This window comes from Crinia signifera, chromosome 1, assembly GCF_055691185.1.
Source record: "Crinia signifera chromosome 1, ASM5569118v1, whole genome shotgun sequence".
In the NCBI taxonomy this organism is placed as follows: Eukaryota; Metazoa; Chordata; class Amphibia; order Anura; family Myobatrachidae; genus Crinia; species Crinia signifera.
The window spans coordinates 13150747-13166918 of NC_139217.1; the positions used below are offsets into that span (position 1 = coordinate 13150747).

General features: G+C 48.0%; 1 protein-coding gene across 4 annotated transcripts in view; it reads left to right on the plus strand.

Annotated features, from left to right (window-relative positions):
* Positions 1-16172, plus strand: part of M1AP (meiosis 1 associated protein) — a 41991-nt gene that overhangs the window by 4831 nt on the left and 20988 nt on the right. For all 4 annotated transcript variants that reach the window (XR_014472894.1, XM_083179073.1, XM_083179090.1 and 1 more), the window contains exons 2-3: positions 2945-3143; positions 7173-7358. Coding sequence is in view for 3 of the 4 variants with exons in the window: in XM_083179073.1 (XP_083035199.1) it covers positions 2946-3143; positions 7173-7358 (384 nt within the window). In the remaining variant the exon portion in view is untranslated. The remainder of the gene's footprint in view (positions 1-2944; positions 3144-7172; positions 7359-16172) is intronic.

Genomic DNA, 16172 nt, shown 5'->3' on the forward strand with positions numbered 1-16172 from the left:
GTGTGAGGGGATGTATATAGCTGTGGTATAATGGTGTGAGGGGATGTATATAGTTATATCTGTGGTATAATGGGGTGTGGGGATGTATATAGCTATAGCTTTGGTATAATGGTGTGAGGGGATGTATATAGCTGTGGTATAATGGTGTGAGGGGGATGTATATAGCTGTGGTATAATGGTGTGAGGGGATGTATATAGCTGTGGTATGATGGTGTGAGGGGGATGTATATAGCTGTGGTATGATGGTGTGAGGGGATGTATATAGCTGTGGTATAATGGTGTGAGGGGATTTATATAGTTATAGCTGTGGTATAATGGTGTGAGGGGGATGTATATAGCTGTGGTATAATGGTGTGAGGGGGATGTATATAGCTGTGGTATAATGGTGTGAGGGGATGTATATAGCTGTGGTATAATGCTGTGAGGGGGATGTATACCTGTGGTATAATGCTGTGAGGGGGATGTATACCTGTGGTATAATGCTGTGAGGGGGATGTATACCTGTGGTATAATGCTGTGGTATGATGGTGTGAGGGGATGTATACCTGTGGTATGATGGTGTGAGGGGATGTATACCTGTGGTATAATGGGGTGAGGGGATGTATACCTGTGGTATAATGGTGTGAGGGGATGTAAATAGCTGTGGTATAATGGTGTAAGGGGGATGTATATAGCTGTGGTATAATGGTGTGAGGGGGATGTATATAGCTGTGGCATATGGTCTGAGGGGGGATGTATATAGCTGTGGTATAATGGTGTGAGGGGGATGTATATAGCTGTGGTGTAATGGTGTGAGGGGATGTATATAGCTGTGGCATAATGGTGTGAGGGGATGTATATAGCTGTGGTATAATGGTGTGAGGGGATGTATATACCTGTGGTATAATGGTGTGAGGGGATGTATATAGCTGTGGTATAATGGTGTGAGGGGATGTATATAGCTGTGGTATAATGGTGTGAGGGGATGTATATAGCTGTGGTATAATGGTGGGAGGGGGTTGTATATAGCTGTGGTATAATGGTGGGAGGGGATGTATATAGCTGTGGTATAATGGTGTGAGGGGGGATGTATATAGCTGTGGTATAATGGTGTGAGGGGATGTACATAGCTGTGGTATAATGGTGTGAGGGGATGTATATAGCTGTGGTATAATGGGTTGAGGGGATGTATATAGTTATATCTGTGGTATAATGGTGTGAGGGGATGTATATACCTGTGGTATAATGGTGTGAGGGGATGTATATAGCTGTGGTATAATGGTGTGAGGGGATGTATATAGCTGTGGTATAATGGTGTGAGGGGATGTATATAGCTGTGGTATAATGGTGGGAGGGGGTTGTATATAGCTGTGGTATAATGGTGGGAGGGGATGTATATAGCTGTGGTATAATGGTGTGAGGGGGGATGTATATAGCTGTGGTATAATGGTGTGAGGGGATGTACATAGCTGTGGTATAATGGTGTGAGGGGATGTATATAGCTGTGGTATAATGGGTTGAGGGGATGTATATAGTTATATCTGTGGTATAATGGGGTGAGGGGATGTATATAGCTGTGGTATAATGGGGTGAGGGGATGTATATAGCTGTGGTATAATGGTGTGAGGGGATGTATATAGCTGTGGTATAATGGTGGGAGGGGATGTATATAGCTGTGGTATAATGGTGGGAGGAGGGGATGTATATAGCTGTGGTATAATGGTGGGAGGGGGGATGTATATAGCTGTGGTATAATGGTGTGAGGGGATGTATATAGCTGTGGTATAATGGTGTGAGGGGATGTATATAGCTGTGGTATAATGGTGTGAGGGGGGATCTATATAGCTGTGGTATAATGGTGTGAGGGGGATGTATATAGCTGTGGTATAATGGTGTGAGGGGATGTATATAGCTGTGGTATAATGGTGTGAGGGGATGTATACCTGTGGTATAATGGTGTGAGGGGGGATGTAAATAGCTGTGGTATAATGGTGTGAGGGGATGTACATAGCTGTGGTATAATGGTGTGAGGGGATGTATACCTGTGGTATAATGGTGTGAGGGGATGTATACCTGTGGTATAATGGTGTGAGGGGATGTATACCTGTGGTATAATGGTGTGAGGGGGGATGTATATAGCTGTGGTATAATGGTGTGAGGGGATGTACATAGCTGTGGTATAATGGTGTGAGGGGATGTATACCTGTGGTATAATGGTGTGAGGGGATGTATACCTGTGGTATAATGGTGTGAGGGGGGATGTATATAGCTGTGGTATAATGGTGTGAGGGGATGTACATAGCTGTGGTATAATGGTGTGAGGGGATGTATACCTGTGGTATAATGGGGTGAGGGGATGTATATAGTTATATCTGTGGTATAATGGGGGTGAAGGGATGTATATAACTGTGGTATAATGGTGTGAGGGGATGTATATAGCTGTGGTATAATGGTGTGAGGGGATGTATACCTGTGGTATAATGGTGTGAGGGGGATGTATATAGCTGTGGTATAATGGTGTGAGGGGATGTATATAGCTGTGGTATAATGGTGTGAGGGGATGTATATAGCTGTGGTATAATGGTGTGAGGGGATGTACATAGCTGTGGTATAATGGTGTGAGGGGATGTATACCTGTGGTATAATGGGGTGAGGTAATGTATATAGTTATATCTGTGGTATAATGGGGGTGAAGGGATGTATATAGCTATAGCTTTGGTAAATAATCTATAGGGTACAGCTTTATGGGGACAGATTTACACGTGGATGTTAAATGTTTCAGTAGACGGGTTTCAGAAATGATAATTATATTTTAGCCATGTGAGTGTTATAATAAGTGGGTTCTATGTATTTGCGTAGGGGATTAAGTCTGTTTGTGTCTTCTCTGGTTATTGAGTATTGCTAAATTCCCTTATATACCATTTACTGGTCGCACGTACCCAACCCCTATGTCATTTGTGTGTAGGATGGCTGCCAGTCATGGTAGGGAGTACCCTCGTGTACTACTGTTAGATGTCTGCCTCCCAGGCTGGTCTGCAGTGAGGACAGAGCTGTGTGAGGCTCTCGGTAACACTTTCTGTCTAAGTGCAGTAACTGCCCGACCTGGAGAACTGCTGAGTATCTACACTGTGCGGGAGAGACATCAGTGCCTGCTACCCCTGCTGGTAAGATACTCAGAGCATCAAAATGTAATGTGTAGGGTTACTCAGCTATCTCTTATATATTTAGCCAGATCTGTCACTCAACCCCTGTGGAGAACGTTCCTGTGTAGAACAGTTTCACTTTCATGTGTTTTCATGTTCCACCCCCTTGACATCACCTCCCCCCGCCCAGCCAGGGCTACAGTACACGCCCACCATCCACCATTACTCCACAGCCACCATTCACCATTACTCCTGCACATCCCTACCCTCTGCCAGGACCCCCGCGACCCCCCCTCCCGCGATTTGCGGAACCCCCGTGACCCCCCCTCCCGCCATTCGCGGGACCCCCGCGACCCCCCCCTCCTGCGATTCGCTGGACCCCCGCCACCCCCCCCTCCCGCGATTTGCGGAACCCCCGCTTTCCCCCCTCCCGCGAATCGCGGGACCCCCGCACCCCCCCTCCCGCGAATCGCGGGACCCCCGCGACCCCCCCTCCCGCGATTCGCGGGACCTCGTGACCCCCCTCTCCCGCGATTTGCGGAACCGCCGTGACCCCCCCTCCCGCCATTCGCGGGACCCCGCACCCCCCCTCCTGCGATTCGCGGGACTCCCGCTTTCCACCCTCCCGCGAGTCGCGGGACCCCCGCGACCCCCCCTCCTGTGATTCGCGGGACCCCCGCGAACCCCCCCTCCCGCGATTCGCGGGACCCCCGCGACCACCCCGGTATCCGGACTATTGTTAGACAGCACCTACATCGACAGCCATTACATCGACACCATTAGTTCGACAGCTCAATAGGTCGACATGGTTTTAGGTCGACATACCATTAGGTCGACATGTCATTAGGTCGACACGTTTTAGGTCGACACTGCCATTAGGTCGACAGTGTCTATGTCGACAGTCAAAAGGTCGACATGGGTTTTTTCACTGTTTATTGAGCCGACATGTGCCGACAGGCGGTATTTCATGCCCTACTATCCACACTAGGGCGTGGTGGGAGAATAAAATAGTGCCCGAAGCATAGCGAGCGGCTGCGGTACACTTCAAACTGTGTCCATGTCGATTGTGTCGACATTTCGGCCAAAAAAACAGTGAAAAAACCCAGGTCGACCTTTTGACTGTCGACATAGACTCTGTCGACCTAAAAAAATGTCGACCTAAAGGTATGTCGACCTAAAACCATGTCGACCTATTGAGCTGTCGAACTAATGGTGTCGATGTAAGTGCTGTCTAATATCCGTCCCAGACCCGACCACCCCCTCCCGCGATTCGCTGGACCTCCGCGACAACCCCCTCCCGCGAGACCCCCGCGACCCTCCCGCAAATCGCGGGACCCCAGCGACCCCTCCCTCCCGCGAGCCCCCTCCCGCGATTCGCAGGACCCCTGCATCCTCCCCTCCCACGATTCGCGGGACCCCCCCTCCCGGCATTAAAAGGGCCCCCCACGACCCCCCCTCCCGCGATTCACGGCACCCCCCCTACTGTGATTTGCGACCCCCCTCCCGCAATTCGCGCCACCCCCTACCGCGATTCACGTAACCCCCCGTAGCGCCCCCCTCCCGCGATTTGCGGGGCCCCTCTGCACTTCTCGCGATTTGCGACCGCCCCCTAATTCACACATTCGGGGACCCCACCTCCCGCGATTCATGCCCCCCTCACGCAATTCACGGCACCCCCCACACCCCCCTTCCTGCGATTCGCAACCACCCACGACCCCCCCTCCCGCGATTCACGAAACCCCCCGTAGCGCCCCCCTCCCGCGATTTGCGGGCCCCCTCGGCACCTCTCGCGATTTGCGACCGCCCCGTAATTCACACATTCGGGGACCCCCCTCCCGCGATTCATGCCCCCCTCACGCAATTCACGGCACCCCCCATACCCCCCTTCCTGCGATTCGGAACCCCCCATGACCCCCCCTCCCGCGATTCATGCCCCCTCCCGCGATTCACGGACCCCCGCACCACCCCCCTGCGCCCACCCTCCCTTGATTCAGGCCCCCCTCATGCAATTCACGGCAACCCCCCACACCCCCCCTCCTGCGATTCGCAGCCCCCCCACGACCCCCGCCTCCTGCGATTCATGACCCCTCCCGTGATTCACGGACCCCCGCACCACCCCCCCTTGACTCACGGCACCCCACGCGCCCCTCCCGCAATTCACGGACCTCCGCAACTCCCCCTCCCGCAATTCACTAACCCCGACAACCCCCCTCCCGCAATTTGCGGACCCCCCTTCCCACGATTCAAGCCCCCCCCGCCCACGATTTGCGGACCCCCGCCCCCTCCCGCTAACCGCGGATCCCCACACACCACCCCCCCCCTCCCGCAATTTGCAGACCCCCCAGACCCCCTTCCGGCAATTCCACCCCCCAGCGGACCACCGCGGCCCCCGCTCCCGCATTTCACGTACCCCCGTGACAATGGGGGATCCTGTACCACCACAAGCAGGTACCGCCCCTAGGTGGGAAATCCGGCCCTGGCTGCCGCACTGCAGGTTTCCCCACTGCCCTCTGCACCAGCGCCACAACTTTTATCAATGTCTTGCCCACATACCACTATTATACAGCCTCCTGCTCTCATGCACGCTCACTCCCTCCCAGTGGGAGGAGACGCTCACCCACTGCCGGGAGCTGCATACTGTCCCCCACCCTCCTCCAGTTCTAGGGATGCCCATCGACCATCAATGATTTTCAAATAATCGATGGTTTATGGCCGATGTTGAATACTTTTGCCATCAATGTAGGAGGACACTGCCCTGCCTCCTGTTCTCCTGCCCCGTAACTTCCGCCAGTGGAGACCCGCTCACCCTGTGTTGCCCACATTTCCCTATCATGCTTTACCGCCCAGCCTCCTGCTCTCATGCACCCTAACTCCCACCCAGTCGGAGGAGACACTGACTCCTGTATTTCTGTGCTGCCACGCTGGACCCTCACCCACTGGCAGAAGCTGCACAGTGTCCACCACCCTCTTTAGTCCCCCGTATGCCCACACACCCCTATCACTACCCAGCTTCCTGCTCTCCTGAACCGTAACTTCCACCACTGGGTAATCGCTGACGCTGTGTTGCCCACATACCCCTATCATGCCTCATATCCCAGCCTCCTGCTCTCATGCACCCTAACTCCCACCCAGTAGGAGGAGACACTGACTCAGGGCCACCGTCCGGTACTCCTGTGCTGCCACGCTGGACCCTCACCCACTGCCAGAAGCTGCAATACAGGGCATCTTTCATACAATTCTAACCATATTTCTCACAATACAAATGTTCTCAAATTAAGGGGCGTAGCCCCTTACGCCGGTGTGAAGAGCGCCCGTAGGGCGCGATGAATCACCTAGTCTCTCATATGTAGCTGTCCGCTCAGTATTTCCTCAGAGTTTCCTCCTATGTAGCTGTCCTGTCAGTGTTTCCTCACAGCTTCCTCCTATGTAGCTGTCCTCTGTGATTCCTCAGCCCTTCCTCCTATGTAGCTGTCCTCTCAGTGTTTCCTCAGCAATTCCTCCTATGTAGCTGTCCTCTGTGATTCCTCAGCACTTCCTCCTATGTACTGTAGCTGTCCTCTCAGTGCTTCCTCGGCACTTCCTCCCAGGCAGCTGTCCTCTCAGTATTTTCCTCAGCCCTTCCTCCTAGGTAGCTGTCCTCTCAGTGTTTCCTCAGCCCTTCCTCCCAGGTACTGTAGCTGTCTTCTCAGTGCTTCCTCGGCACTTCCTCCCAGGCAGCTGTCCTCTCAGTATTTTCCTCAGCCCTTCCTCCTAGGTAGCTGTCCTCTCAGTGTTTCCTCAGCCCTTCCTCCCAGGTACTGTAGCTGTCCTCACAGTGCTTCCTCAGCACTTCCTCCCAGGCAGCTGTCCTCTCAGTATTTTCCTCAGCTCTTCCTCCCTCGTAGCTATCCTCCCAGTGTTCTTTCTCTTAAGTAGCTGCTGTCTGTGGTTCCTAGTACTTCTTCTCAGTGTTTCTTCTTGCTGGCCCACCCAGTCAGGAGCAGGCTAGCCCTGGCCGCCGACAAAGCCTCTATGAGGATGTGTTACCTTGGTATCTGTTCCTATCTGCAGGAGGTCAGAGGTAATTTACTCCGCCTGCAGAGATGCCTGTCAGAGTTGCGCTCCGTGCCTGTGGAAGGTTTGGGATCTGTGAGGAGCAGGACCCTCCCTTTAGCTATCCTGGATGCTCTGCAGCAGAACAAACAGCTTATGCAGCACAGCACTTCTGGAACCGGCTTACCAAGCTGCTTCGTGGAGGTGACTGGTAACGCTCACAGCAATGTTTTACAGTGATGGAAAGCTGCTACTAGACATGTAACGGGAACTAGAGAGAGATCGGGGTGGTCATGCACTGTGGCCTGGAAGGTAGAATAGCCGATTGCCATAACCTTTGTAATTTTAAGTGTAGAATTTGCTGTGCAGTGTGCTCTATTACCCGTACTCACCAACGAGAGCTTCCAGTGGCTCTACCCTACCTGTGTAGCGCCACATGAGAACCTAGGCCAGGCTAGCCTGCTGCTAAATGCTTGTTGGCTGGCGGTCTGCATGGCTCCAGTCTTATTGGGCATGGTGCTGTGGCCTGCGATGCCGTAGGGTGCATCACGTGTCACGTGGCAGACTGGGTGAGAGGAGGGTGCTAGGCGGCCGTTCTCCAGTAAGGGTTTTTGTTGGCCATTTCTTCCTTATTGACAGGTCAGACAGAGCAGTAATGGTAAAGTCTATCAGCTTGAGAATGGGTGGAGTTGTCGAGATGGGAAAGGGAGAATCCCATGTACCTTCCAATGCACAGCCAAGGGGTATCTGTTCAGTAAGACCATAGGAAAGTCCACGTTACCCAGGTGGAACGCTACAGTCCTGGCCGGTGTAGCCTGGTTCGCCATACACATACAATAGTCATGTCTGCTACACCCAGTCCCCAGTCTGTGGGGGCAATAGAATTTCCACTTGGTCACCTTGACTGCATTATCAATATGTTGTGGTAGGGAGCCTTTTATACAGGGAGAGCAGGTCCGTAATATTAGCGAGGGCCATAGACCTATGCGGTGCATGGGACCACATTCCCTTCCACCTCCTGAGTGATTCCCATCCGATCCCACCAGGAATACTCCTCCACCTGTTAATGACGATTAAATATGACCAGAGAGACAATAAGTGAAAAGCGCTGGTTACGTAATAAGTCCGCAACCAACGTACCCTTTATACCTAACTACGTGCGAACAAAGCGTAGCGCAGCGTAGCGTACCTTTTATTGTATTATGTACACCAAGAACCAATACCTTAATCAGAGATTCCTTCGCAGTACTTTGTCTCTAATCTGCGAATATACCTTATCGGACAGTGTCCGTAATATACCTTGTCGCTATTATGCGAATAAACAGACACGACCACTGTATAGAAATAAGGAGATAAGAACTCCGTAAAAAAAGTTGTATTTAAGTCCCTAATGGACAAAAGGGGGTTACAGAAATAAGAATAAACAGGTATAACAAGTAATACAATATACTAACAATGAACACTAAACAGACTCTGCTAAGGGGAAAGAATACAGATACAAGACACAATCAGCCAACCAATACAATAAGGATAAATACCGTTAATGCAACCGTTACCCGTCTCATCAAATATGCGAAGTGCAGTCCGGTCAGAGCTCACTATCGTTCAGGGCTGAACTATAGACCGGTAGAAAAGTCATGGGAAGGTAGATGTGCCGAAGAGACTTTGGCTGCTCTGGGTCGCCTATCTTATAGGGTCAGAAAGGGGAGGTCAAAGGCCGTTCTCATTGGTCAGAGGTCGAATGTCAGGTCAGCTGTGATTGGGGGAGTAAAATGATACACTGGTTTGGCTAGGTCCAGGGGAGTGAACTTTAAGAGTCCTTTGTTTGGTGGTTTCGGCGTCAGCAGTGATAAGAACTGGTTTCATCTGGATTTCTCTGTTACATTCTTTTAACAGAAACTGTCCCTGGAATATGGATTATGTCCATAACTATCGAGCCGTGTATATTGCGGAATATTCGCAATGACCGGAATACTTCGCACAATGAACGGAACGGAACGATACTAAACACGATACAGACAGATGTATGCAGGGCTAACTAAGCTATGTGTGGCGTTCTAAACCTTTAACTATATTTTACTTAGTGTCAGTATGTATTTATGAATTTATGTGTGATAGTATGGCTACTCTTCTGGTCCACTTTGTCACACATACTCGGGTATGGAAACTTTATTTGCGCAACTCTGCGAACCAAAATGGCGGCCATACTATCCTAAAATGGCGTGTGTGTAACTCGACTTCCATAGTCCACCCTTTAACAGTAAATATAAAACTGTTACAATACAAAACATTTCACACGACAATACAGAAATTCATAATCCTAACAGAGAAATTGGGATACATGAATTAAACATATAAGGGGAGTAAACCATCTGCTCTCGGCCGATCCAGGATCATGGATAAACGATGGGCCGCATTTATCGAACAATCTACTCAGGGTCACGAAGGATAATGTACAGTTTTGGGATTAAAATAAAAACAGGGGTGGTTACAACATATACACGTTTTTCAGATATGGCATCCTTTGGTAGGTATTGTTTGTGACAACAGACCCTTGAACTCTTTGTTGTCTCTCTTTTTGGTATGCTTTTAAGTATGATGGTATTATCACTATCAAACATCCGGTCCTGGGTAATGTATCAAGTTTATAGATTCTACCTTGACCTAAACTGGGATGGGTAACACACTCTCAGAACTCTGTATCGTCCGTCCAATGCCTGGCAGCAGTGCGGCGGCGGTATCCTTGATTTTGAAGATAACGGATAGTGGGGGGGAGACAAAAATAGGACCCACAACAATAGAGAAAACTGAGAAAGGAAAAATTTGGTTAGTGATCCTTCCAACCTGTTACCAGTGGGGTGTGTCACAGTCCCTTTTGTAGCTTGTACAGGTTGCTTGACCTTAGCTGCTCTCCAGTCCTCCCGAAATGGTGCCTCTTAGCGATTTCTTTCTTTCGCCCTCGAGTGTAAGGACCTTTTGGTTTTCTGTTCCTTTGGCAGTAGGACGAACGTACCCGAATCTCTCTCTCTGCGACTTTGTTATTGAGGTAGTGCTGGTCAACAAGATCTGGGGTGGTCCTTTCCAAAGGTCTATCAAGCAACCTGTATATGGCAAAGCAAGGGAAACAACAACAACATCCCCTGGTTCATGGTTATGACAGTTCACAACAGGTGTCAACAAAGTCCTTTTGCTGCAGTTTTCCAGGTGTGGATACATCACTTGCATTTGTGGTCTAGGATCTCCTTGTGGGATTACCATAACCTGTGGCTGCCCGCCAAGCAATGTTTCGATGGGGACCAATGAGGTGGAGTTCTGAGAGTGATTCTACTACTACAAAAGAGATTATGGGGTGTACCATCAGTCCCTGAAGGTTCATACATGACTTAAACCTTTCATATATATAAATATACTTGCATACTCAAGGGTGCTTCTGGGCTGCTATATCTATACACACAAACATCAACACATATATATATATAAAAAAATAAATAAATAAATGCTTCTAGAGTGGACTGTACGAAGCCAATTTTGTATTACCTGCAGAGGATCCTGCTGGAGGAGGGATGTGGAGATGGCTCTGTGGGAACAACCGTTGCAGTTTCTTTCCCCCCCAGACAAGTAAGGCATGATCCTGTCGTCTTACCTGTCTGTGGGCACGCCAGAAATTTCGGACTAATTTTTCCACATACCTTCCCTGTCAAGACAAGTCAGGCCATGGGCTATCTCTGTCCTGACAGTTTGGCATGTTCTCAGAGTCACTGGTTTTCCTTGTCCATCTTTCTATTCCTGTCCACATCCCTTCGGCTTCCAGACTGCTTCTCCTGCAGGGGACACAAATCTTGTATTTCTATGTGAATATACTGATATTTACAGGGGGAACACAAACATTATCCGCAGAGCGCATGGCTCACCCAGCTGCCTTGCCAGCATGTTCATTATCAAGTGACACTGAATCCTCATCGAGGATGTGGCCTCTACACTTGATAACAGCCACTCTGTCCGGCAGCTGTGTGACTGTCAGAAATCTTTTAAACTTACAACGCTTGTGCCACTGGAGTGCCAGCTACTGAAACAAAACATCTGAGGCGCCATAGGGCCTAAGATCTTCTGTATTACCCCAACAAACATACTTGGAGTCGGCATGAATATTGGCTGTTTTTCTCTCAGTTCGCAGTACTATTAATGAGACTGCTGTTGCTGAGTGAGGCGTCCAATGGGTTCAGCCTCTACTATGCCTTTTCCATCTATTACGGTATAGCCAGTGTACAATTTTCCCTCTCGGTGTTGTGGAAAGAATGAAAAAAAAATGAATTACCTCTTCCAATGGGTTGTTACCACCCTTTGGGGGCCTGCTGCAAAAGGTCTGACTCAAACATGTCATGCAATCATATTCGTCTCGGCTCCCACTAAATTCCACCATTCCAGCAACCTCAGCACCAATCCACCCTTTGTGCCTTTGGCGGGCACACCTGGTAAGAGTGTTGCTGGGTTTACAATATTACCCATTTTACTGGTAACATCAATGCAAGTTCCCATTTAGTGAACTTGGCTGATGAATATTTTTCACATGTTTAGGCAGAATTTTAGGAGTGTCCAGACTATATGAGGAGCATAAACAGTTAAAACACACCCCAACACCACATTCTCAGTTTTGTTTACCAGTAGTGCTATGGCAACTACACTGTGTAGACAAGTAGGAAGTGCTCAAATAATAGGGTTTAATTGCACACTGCAGTACGACATTGGTCAGGCTGGCATCACCAGGTTTCTTACGTCACTATATCTGTCGCCCCCTCAGCAGGTCTAATATTCTAAATCACATGGTCTCTTGTCTCAGTTTTACCCATGGCAAAAGCTGTAATCAGGCCTGTTTCTCCTTCTTTATCCACATCTGTCTGTGAAGACATGGGTATTGTGATTGCACCTATTTATATGTAAATGCGTTTTACAACCCTTTTCATTCTTTGTAGAAGGGGAATGCTTTGTGCATTACTTGGACTGCTTTTCACAAGATGGTGGCTGTGGTTGCCCTGGGTAACATTTGGGAGTAATGCTTAAAGTTACTGGGACTTTGTTCAAGATTTACTGAAAAATATATTGTGACTACTCGCTTTATGGGGTATCGCATATTCACAATGGTATTTCTCTGCTGGGAGTGCGACAGATTCTTCGAACTATTTTTCTATGATTTGTGGGTTTCTGGAACAGAAGAGTAGGGGAAGGAGAAAAAATTGGAAAAAAGAAAAAAAGAAAGAGAGAGAAACTCAAAAAGGGTAGAAAATATTAATGACAGTAATGTGTACATTTATTTTCAACCGAAAATTTTCTTTTATTTTGATGACACCAGGATTTAGCACTATGGGGGAATTGGCTCTCAACTATTTGGTTCTTACCCTTTTCAACTCCTGTTCTGATTTGTAAAGCCCTCCCTTTCTTTCTGTTTCCCAGTGTGGTTGTGACTATGGGCTGTGTCTAGGGGTATTTAGCTAAAAGTTCTCTTTTGGGAACCTTGTTATTTCACTGGGTATTTTTCCATCTCAACCTCAGATTTCGAATGGTGAGGCTGTACTTTGGGGCGCTATACTTTCTGTTTTTAACAGGGTTTCTATTGAAGCTATGGTTGCCATTGATCCTGTGTCCTTCCCATCTTTAGTTCAAAGGGAACTCGGTATTTGTGCTGTAGTTTTTAGCTACCTTAGATGGATTTGACTCTATAACAGTGGAATACAACATTAGCCTCTGAGGACTGTCCAGCATATCTTGCACTTCTTGTGTAAATTTTCTAGGAGTGTCCAGAAATACCCCATCAGGGGTGCAATAGATGACACATCCCATTTTACATAGTAAATCTCTACCCAGGAGGTTAGTCGGGCCGCTGCAGCCAACAGAAAAGAGTGTTTGGTATGCAGAGGCCCGCTTGTAACATCTGCTGGTTTCGTCAGTGGGTAATGCTGTATTTTTCCTGTTACCCCAATTGCTGCTACTAATTGCTTGACACAACCTAGACCAGGAGGGAATATTGTTAACGGGTTTGGTACAAAAAAAAACTTTATATTTAAACTATTCCACTTACCCATATCTGAGGCTCCTCCCTCAGATATTGTCTTATGTTACCTGGATGTGGGGTGTATGTGTGTCCTACTCCCTGTTTGCATATATGTGTCATGCTTAGGGCGGCGTTGGCTACTAGGTGGGGCTATGGCTATGTGTTGAGACCTACCTGTCTTCTCCCATTGTGTCTCCCAGTTACTTACATATGTGTTATGTTTTCTATGGTTACTTACCCTGCAATGTCTGGCTATGTGTCCATTGTTTCCACATTTGAAACATACTATTTGGTTTTGTCTTTCTGTCATAAATCGTTTGTCCAGATCAACAGCAGATTTCTTTAAAGTGTGTATTGACATCTGTCTGCAGTTGGGGTGAATGGTTTCTATGTTGGTTCTCAGATTTTCCCTAAGACCTTGTATCAGCACAGAGACAATCCCTTCCTTAAGATGTATGTTGTCCCTGGGGCTGGGGATACCAGAGTGTTTTGGCAACGCCTGTAAAGCACGGTTGAAATATCCGCTGGTGGACTCACCATCTTTCTGTGTGATGGTGAACCCTAGGGTATTTTCAACTGTCGCTGGGAAATATACACCCAATTGTATATTTATTAGGCGTATATTTTCCTGGTTGCCCTGTTCAGTTAAAATCTTATCGCCCTCCACACCACTGTCTCGAATGAACTTCTGGACATCTATGTGTGAAGGGAGGCAAGCTCTCAACATGTATCGCCAATCCTTATTGGTGGGCTCATCTGAATTTCCTCGCTCCCTTACAAATTTCTGACACTTTGCCAGATCTTTGCTGGGATCAGGGAAATTTTTGATGATTGAATGACGTTCCAATCGTGTCCATGTATTGTGCATGTCACTATCCTTTACAGGCATTACCTCATCCCCGTCTCCCCCACAAGGAGGTTCCACTGTGTGCAGAGGGTGGATCTGTATCCCCCCTGCACCATTGGACAACATCCCAGGAGCAACTATCTCTGTGCTGTGTTGTGTGTACTTACCTGTGTCTCCAATCGTGTTCCTGGCATCAGCCATCTCCTCGACCAGAATGGCAGCAGCAGCTTGGGCTGTCTCAGCCTCTCTCTCCTTTCCGCTAGCTTCGCAAGGGATGGCTGATGTCAGGAATCTCCCTTGTGAATCTGTATCTTGCTTATAGGGGGTAAAAACAGGGTACAAGTTAGCAATGGATACATTATTACTCATGTTTTTCTTATGAGTCATTAACCCCTTCGGCACATATGGGGGTGGGGGAGCTGATTCTATTGTGGCAGCGGTTGTAACGGTTGCATTTTTATTGTGGCTGATTGCGTCAAGTATTGCCAGACCTCTGGTTCCCCATTGTTCCTGTCCTTCCTTCTGCCACAATTTAAGAATATCTATATGCTTCACTCTCTCCTTACGACTGGAGAGTAGGCATATTTCATCTTTTACTGCTGATAAGATTTCTGGATCGAAGCTACCAACACTGGGAAATTCTAACTTGCTGCCTTGTGTCATTTTTCTCCATTTATTTTGGTAAACAACTGCGAGTTCACCGTGCTTCCTGCACATAATAAAAGCCGCCGATCCTTTTGGCCGGCTTGCTTCCTCCCTAACATGCACGTTATCACAGCGTGACCCGTTATTACCCATAATTACAGGAATAAACGTTCACAGCTTAATAGATACCGGTGGGTTATTTAAGTTGAGAGCTCCCCAACCACTCACTTCTCCACACAGCGACACTATTCCGCAATCAAGCGTGAAGCCCACAATGCGAGGTAATGTACTCAATCACCAAGTCTTTCAACTAGCAGCGAACTTCTAGCCAACTTGCTTGGTGCGGCACAATTTTTCCAGGGTATAACAAACTTGTTTTCCTATACCCCCAAAAATTGGATTTCTAAAGTAGCTAATCGGAAACAAGTGCGTTCCGATGTATCTTCTTGTACCCTCCTAGCGGAATCAATTCCACTGAAGGGGCAGTTCCTATGGGCACGTCGTCACGTGAACCCGGTCCTAACTGGACTGTCCTACACTGGACTACACTGCGCTGAGTCGTGCCGTCACACACCCGTTCGCCTCAGTTATGTTTCACACTGGGCGCTGGTTACACCTTGGTCTTATGCTTATATTTGAAATATTTCTGTACAGAAAATCTTCCCAAGCTGGTAGCTTTTCACTAGATACTTATGCAGGTATAAATCCCTTATAATACGCTATAGGAATCTATTAAAATAATGCTTGAGTTGCTTGCTTATGAAAAAATGAACAAAAAGAAAAAACTTATTTTCTCTTTATTTAATCACCACCTTATCCACAGTATATTGCTATACTGTTTAAATAAAGCTAGTGGTTTAATACTGTTCACCTTTGAGTTCCTATGTGTGCTGCATGTGCAGTACCAATGAACAGCCACGTGTGTACATGCGCTGTTCACAGGCCGCCGATGAATCGGCCACCCATGTGTTCTATAGTGTATTTGCAAGGTTGCACTCGGGTTTCACTATACGCAGTAATTGCGCCTAAATGTGGAATAAATCCCTTAACTCCGTCCGAAAGTTACGTATCAAGATGCAAAATAAATCCCGCACTTAATCCGTAAATCACGTACAAAGATGCGAAAATTTCCCGATATGGGCACGTGCGCGCGCACCTTGCGTAATACACAATAGACGCTTTACGTTACTGCAAAAGGCCCAGGACTTGTCGCCACGTGGCGGAGTCCCTGTTTTTGCGGTAACTAACAATAAACAATTATAGTTTTGCACAGAGGGGATCCTCTATGTACTATAATAAACACAGATTCCACGTGTGCGAACCTTATCGCACGTGGTACATATACTGTAATAAACAAGCAACCCAAGACACTATACCCCGTTAAACTACTTGTGGCAGGCAGAAGTACAGTTTACTAAACACTTAGGTATGATATACTTTAAAACACGTGGCTTTCACTTATTGTACTCCGGGTTCAGCG